The sequence below is a fragment of the Merops nubicus genome, unplaced genomic scaffold (assembly GCF_000691845.1).
Source record: "Merops nubicus isolate BGI_N331 unplaced genomic scaffold, ASM69184v1 scaffold10039, whole genome shotgun sequence".
NCBI classification, from domain to species: domain Eukaryota; kingdom Metazoa; phylum Chordata; class Aves; order Coraciiformes; family Meropidae; genus Merops; species Merops nubicus.
The window spans coordinates 1-7,523 of NW_008630164.1; the positions used below are offsets into that span (position 1 = coordinate 1).

Here is a 7,523-nt window from a genome sequence, read left to right on the forward strand (position 1 = left end):
GTGGAGAGGCCGGGGGAGCGCGCTCGGATCGGGACTTGGTCGCTTTTCCGCCTCCATGGAGCTCCCCCCTTCCCTGCCTCTGCTGTGCCCGGCACCGCAGGCGGCCCCTCCTCGGTCCCTCCGTGCGCCCCTTCCCTTCCCAGCCAGCGGGGTCCAGATGTAACCGAAATCGGTATAAGCTTATGTTTAGTATAGGCCTGGCGTACGGAAACAGACTCTATAACTCGAAGGTTACACAGGAGGTGTGTTTATTGCACGCAGATGCACGGGGGATCGCTACACCAAATGCCCGAGGAGGGAAGCCCTCCCACATTTATACAGTGCAACAATACATATTCATGTGATGCCTATGCATATTCATTACCTAACCCCGCCTACTCCTGCTTCGTATGTTAATACATGCTAATTAGCTGATCAGTCCTTCACTTGGCCAGTTTCTTCTTGGTCACTGTGGGCAGTGGTCTCTGGGAGGAAGGCCGGATGTCCTCCTCACGATGGACTGTTCACCTTTTGTTGGGCATGTGGGGATTTGGCAAGTTTAGCCAATTTGTGCTAATTGTGTCCTTGTTAATCATCTGTTTTGCTTCAGCAAGGAGATTTATCAATAAATTTGTGACAGGTGTATCCTGTTTTTCTAATTTTAGTTCTTTATGGTTGCTCTCTTCGGATTAAGCTTTATCTAAAGTCAGAATGCTCTTCCATTGTTTATGAATAAGTTTTTGTTATTAATAGAAAACAAGTCTTTCCATCTGTTAGCCATTTCCTTTCCTCTCCAGCTATATGGTCCTGTAACATGCATTCTAAAATTCTTAATATGTATAACTAATCATTTTCTATTTATCACTATTCTTACCCTATACCAGGCCTGCTCATATTCTGGCTTCTTCTCCCAAGGAACTAGTGATACGACGAGAGGAAAGGGGCCTAAGTTGTGCCAGGGGAGGTTTGGATTGGATGTTAGGAAGAATTTCTTCACTGACAGTGGTGAGGCATTGCCCCAGGCTGCCCAGGGAGGTAGTGGAGTCACTATCCCTGGAGGGGTTCAAAAAACTGTGTAGAAGTGGCACATCAGGACATGATTTAGTGGTCATAGGAGTGTTGATGGTTGGACTCAGTGATCTTGGAGGTCTTTTCCAACTTTAATGGTTCTATGATTCTGTACAGATACACTTTAAGTGAAATTTGTGTGCTTACTTGCATGTGTAACAGAAAGCATTAAAGCACCTGTTGTTTGAATTGCAGGATGGACTGAATCCTGTTGAAAAAGATGCTCAGCCCTGAGTATATGTTACAAAGTGATAAAGCAACACAACCGAGTAACTAATCACTTCAAGGACCTTGTGTGTATCAAGCTATTTACTCAAATACCAGATGGGAAAGGATTTAAATTGCCTAAAGGAACATCTTTATCTCCTTCAAGGACTTGGCAGGCAACTAAGTCAACTGGTGTCCTAAGATGACTTAATACAACTTGGCAGGCAACTAAGTCAACAACTGGTGTCCTAAGATGACTTAATACCTTAAAAGGATGATGTGAGGAGAGGCATTCGCTGCCCAACGACCACCTGAGACCCTCAAAGACCTTCACACCTGCACAGTGGCCTTTGCTGACACAGCAACATGAACTGGGGGTGCCTCTGAGGATTATCAAAAGCTCAAAAATGGGTATGTATGAGACACAAATGAATACCTATGAAATGGGCAGGCTTTATACACTTTTCACTGTACAAATAGCACCTGAAAAGCTCTCTAGGGTGTGCTAGATTTGTGATCAACTAGCACCTGGCACTGAATAAAGTAGTATCTTCTCTCTAAACTTTGCTTAAGGTTTTGAGAGTGTCTCAGGTAACACAAGCATGTTGCTTTTGGAGAGATGCAATATTATAAGGTGCACACTCCTATCACTATCATGCCATAACCTCCCCCATGTGACCCAACACACTGAATTTGTCCCCAGGTAAATGACTCATGGTATGAGTCAGGGAGAAAAAATGGGGAGATTTGAGAGGTGAGTCAAAGTAACCTAACTGCTTGGCTGGGGTTTGGCCTTTTGACACGCTAGGAACATGACTCTTGCCAAGGACACAGCAGCCCAAAGGTGACTTAAGTCAGCAATGTTTTCCCAACACTTGCAGGGCTTAATTCAGCCAGATCAGGTCATGCCCTGATGTGATTAGCTCTATGTGGACATAAAGACTTGTCCCATCATGAGGTTAACCTACACCATAACTATTAAACCCCAAATACATTCAGCTCTTTTGGCCCCATGTTCTAAAGCTCTGAAGAGCTGATTTTTTTTCACCTCTTCCTGGTGACAGCGTTGACTATCTTGAAAGTTAAGTCTCAGCATTCACCAAACATCTGGAGGTGGGAATAAGGTTTGAGAAGTGCTGACTATCTTGAGACTTGGAGAGTTCTCAAGGATGGCAATTCTTGGAAACCTGGCTTTGGAAAACCATTTTAATAGCTCTCATGTTAATGGCATGCTATTTCACAGGGGTTTTTTGTTTCCATTTAAAAGATCCCATGCAATCCTCCCTGACCTCCACACACAGATTCTGGGGAGATCCTTTTCCTCTAGCTGTGCAGGATTTGCTGGCCTGTTGAACCTCTCTCCTCGTTCTGGCTCTGCTTTGGGAAAACCAAAACTAAGCACCATATCAACAGCATGACCATTTAACCATTTCTTTAAACAGACATGAACAACCCTACTGATGAATGAGAAAAAACTTTACACCTTTTGGACTAGAAGCAAGAAACTACAAAGCTAAACTCTGCCAAGCTGCTGTCACACCCCAGGTGTAGGTAAGTGCTGCTGCCTCCCAAGTATTCACTCCTTTCCTTGGTTTCTATTAAGGGGTATCCTTTTGCTCAGACATCTGCTAACCAAGCTGCTCTTACACAACATCAATTTTTTCTTATTCTATTCAAATACTTGGCTGCTCATATGTCATGAGGATGAGGTTAATTTGTAGTATGTGAGCTGTATATAGAGGGATGATATGCCTACATATAAGCATTCAGTGATGTTAAGCATTTCACAAATATGAAGTCCTTTTTGGAAAATACTTTAATTCAAGGACTCCATGAGTAAATCTCGTTCCAAAGGGTTAAGGAAAAGTTGGTTTGTACTTGGACATAGGCAGCAAAAAAACCACATCCTGAAATTCAGCTGAACGGAGCTAAAAAATTGGGCTAGGAGATTTTGGGAGAAGCAATAAAACATGTTTTGAAACACTCAAGGTGCCCCAAGAAGTCTGTATATACAGAAGAACTAGAAACAGAGGAAAATTCAGAAGTCTGTTTTCCCCTGGGGCTTGAATTATCTGCTATGAACAGTCTGTTAACAGCTACACCCAATTTCAGAATTGGTGCTGCTTGCCTGGAACACTCCCAAGACCATTTTCACATGTATTTAGTTACTTGGGTGAGTATGTTCTTTGGAGATGTGCTGAAGTTTTGCTTCTCAGAAGCACCACACATTGTACTATAGAGGCAACCTATGGCCAAGTTCTTTATTTAAGGGAAAAAAGCTTACTTGTTGCTGAATTCTTCATTAACAGTTTCTAACATGATTGTACAAGACCATCACCAAGATTTCTGAGTGTTGTGCTATGCTTAAGATATTATCTATGTATAAACCACTTAAAGCCATGTGCAACTTGTACAAAAAAACAGCCTTAAGAAGGCTTAAAATTTGGGCTCTTCCTCACCAAATGTAGAGCACTTATGTTCCTCAAAAAGGGTGAGAGACCTTACTTAGACTGCCTAATTCAGGTTCAGTTCATGAAGCACAATTTTCACCCTTGGAACAATTATTTCTCTCACCTAAAAATGAAACTAACTACTCAGTACTGGAGATAAATATTATAATGTACTTATAGTCAGCTTTGCCTCTTTTGTACTCACATTAGCCTATGTAGCTTATAACACACACACATAAGAACAACAATTGTTTATTAAAATAGTTTTGAGGTCATATAACTCACTCTTAACTATAAATATTAGTTATCTTACAGATAAAACATCAGGTATGTTTGTGTAGGGGTGGTATTCTCCTCCCATTTCTGAACTTATCTTTTTTTACTCATTGACATGATCTTGAAAATATTCATCCACTAGGGCAGATTTATCTTCTTCACATTCCTGCCAAAAAAGAGAAAGAAGGTAAAACCTGACTTTCCCCTTGTGGCTGTTGTGGTTTCTACAATAAAATGTGACAGAAAATGTACAACAGGAACAACCTCGAATGTGGTTTCATAAAACCATCCAGCAAAACTTTTGGAAATGCAATTTGTTTCTAGAGCTATCAAAACTGTATAGGTCAAAATCTAGACCTGGGTACTCTGCTTACTTGAAGAGTTCAAAACAATCCAAAAAATGGGATTAAAGCACTGGACTTGTTCCTTAGGATTTATGAGCTGAATAATAGAACTAGACCAGGCTTAGAACAGATTTTAATACAGCAGCATTCCATCATGTATTTTACATGACAGAATCTATTCCTCATCTGTATCTCATATTCCACACATGGGTTCAACACAGGAACTATCAGGGGAGTTTGTACAGTCATGTAGGAAGAAATCTTAGTGATCATAACACTCCTTTCTGACCTTTGAAGTTTAAAATTCTGTTATTTTTGGAAACTAAACCATTACTTTTAAACACAACTGTTTCAACAGTCTGTCCAAGCAAGATGGTATTGAAGAATTTCAGTTTCATAATTGTAAATGAAGATGATACAATCACTGTCACTAAAAGACAACAAGACTTACTTGAAACCATACTAAGACAATAATTTACTAGCATGGCAAAGAATGCACTTATATTACAGCTAGTGTTATGGATCCTTTCTAAGTTTTCATCTTCCCATCAGAAGTACCTTACCTTTGGTTCTTTGAATTCAAGATCTTCTCCATACTGGATGGTGAAGTCTATGTGCTGCAGAACTATGTTTATACTTTCCTCATCAGAACGATCAAAAGGCAGAAATCTGACCATACCATAGTCATCAATCTAGAGAAAGGACTCAGAGGGTTTTAGTAAGAAAATGCAGTAAGCTGGTTCTCAGTCACAGCACTCTAAGCCACTTCCTTATCCACACTTACAGCTTCCCTGCCTGGACTCCTAACACCATTTAAAGCCACGCTGCAAACCATGGCAGTTCCCCACTCAGAACAACTGGCTATCAGGCCCAAGTTCTACACAGCAGAAAAACACAATTTTCCCAAATTACTTCACAGGAAATGGATCAGCTATGCTCCAAAAGTTAGCATCAAGAATGTGCTACTAACCTGGAAAACAAAAATATCAAAAGCTGAGTTCATACACTAAAGAAGTAAAATGCTGAAGTGCTTGAGGATTTTTTTAGATCCCAGCTTTGTTAATGTCTGGTAGGTAAATACAAATTTTGAGGGAAGAGTTGCTGTACTCCACAGAGTATCTGCAACAGCAACAGAGTCAGCAAGCATACAATATGGTTTACAAATACAGAACTGAAATTGAGGGTGTCAGTTAAAAAGCAATATACCTACCAATCCACATATGGATTTAGTCAGTTTTTTAAACATTTTGCTTTTCAATATATTTGTAGAATCTTCAATCATAGAATACATATCTGGATCCAAGTACCTGGCAGAAACAAAGTCATTGTTAAGAGCAAATGAGTCACTGTGCTTTTATACAGCTACCAAAACCATCTGTCATTCTGAACTAATGAACTAATGTCTTATTGGGAAAACTTAAAATACTTACAAAAACTATTATTAAATATTTGAATATCTCAGATTATAATTGCTAGAAGAAAGAACTGAAGGGGTTTTGCTCATACATTTATACATGAAAGGAAGCTTTGAGGAAGACCACAGAGGAAAAACTTCCAGTTAGGTGTTACTTTTACATTTGTGCCAAAATTACACAAGTCATTTGGACAAAAAATCCAGATAGCAGTACAAAGACAGAGCTAGCCTGTGACTAGGACTAAGCTGTACCCATTTTACCCAGACATTGAAATGCTATGTTCAATATAAAAGAGATGCATCTTCTCCCATTCCAAAAGAGTATGTTTTAAACGTGGGAAGTTAGACTGAATTTTGAGTGAATTTTATCCCAACGTATTGTACTACAGAGTAAGTACTTTTTGGAACTTACTTTTCTATTTCCTTCTTGGCTTTCTTGCTCAGCAAATCCATTTTGGTCATGACGTTAATCTGTGGAATCTCTAGAGATATCATTGCACTGAGTGCTGCCAGAATTCCAGAGATAAACTTAAGGAATATGAAAAATGATGTGGTTAAGTACAGAAAAACACAGGAACATTCAGGACACACTTCCACAGACCACATCTAGCAAATATATAAAACATGGACGTGATGCCGAGTGGGGAATCCTTATCCCTGGTGGAAAAGGGAGGTGCTGAGCTTCCCATCTGCCCTCATACTTCCTTCCTCTGCCACTGAAAAGGCCACTGCAAAACCCAAAGCCCATCTCAGGATTCTTGCTGTTGGATGGGGAGTGGCCTGCTCTCTCTCCAGAGCCAAGAAAGCTCTCCTAGAACCACAGAAGAATTTAGGTTGGAAGGGACTTTTCCAGACTGTTTGTCCCATATCAGCTTCCAAGTCAGGTCAGGTTGCTCAAAGGGTTTTGCCCAGTCAAGTCCTGAGTAACTCCATGAACGTACACTACAGAACCTCTCTGTGGCCCTGTCCCAGCCTGACCTCTCTCCCACTGCAGGATTTTTTCCTTTACATTCCAACTGGAATTTTGTTTGCTGCAGCTGGTGTCTGAAGCACGTGCTGGCACCAACTGCATCTCCCCAAACTCAGCATTCAGTCCTCTGGGATTTTTACAATCAATTTCAAATGGATACCTTAAAAGACTCCACCATAAACTGAGAATCCACAAGAAAAACTCCACAGACACGGAACTCCCACTGCTGCAGCTGCTCCACCAGCTGTTTCATCACTGGCAGATGTGTATAGAGCTCGATCTGACCTAGGGCACACTCAAACATCAGTATGCAGAAATGTGAACAGGAGCAGTTACCAGTTATCTAAATATGGGCATTGCATTTTGTGTGAGTAAAAGCTGATAAAGAAAGCATCTATCTTTTCAGAAAACTCTAAGTGTATTTGGATGAATTTATACTGGTGAAGTGGAAAAGAAATACAACTTTTTTTTTCCTCCCTTGGCCTGCAATTGCAAGTTGCCACAGTGTTCCCACACCCTGTGATGCTATTAGGAGTCACTGTGGCCCCCCAGGCTATCCTGGGACCCAGTTCACTTCTTAAACACCTGAATGGGACTCTAACAACTGTTAATCATGCACGACGACGGCTGAATGATTACAAGCAACAAAATAAACCCTGCAAAATTTATACGGCATACGAAGAACGATACCAAAACACTGACGTTGGTTTACCTGGGCAATCAAACAATATGTAGTCATCCTCCACGTGCCCCAGGCTCTCCTCTAGCCAGTTCAGGTTATTGGCGAAGTACTCCATGCAGAACACCAAGCCGCC

The 7,523-nt window shown here is 40.9% G+C and overlaps 1 protein-coding gene across 1 annotated transcript; it reads right to left on the bottom strand.

The window, feature by feature from the left end:
* Positions 1-4,050: 4,050 nt before the first annotated feature.
* Positions 4,051-7,517, bottom strand: GPN3 (GPN-loop GTPase 3; the record flags this gene model as incomplete). The annotated part of the gene is made up of 6 exons (XM_008947180.1): positions 4,051-4,146; positions 4,888-5,016; positions 5,535-5,631; positions 6,151-6,266; positions 6,869-6,993; positions 7,421-7,517. Coding segments are annotated over 6 exons (627 nt in total), but the record flags the coding sequence as incomplete, so codon positions are not given.
* Between the last annotated feature and the right edge of the window lie 6 nt (positions 7,518-7,523).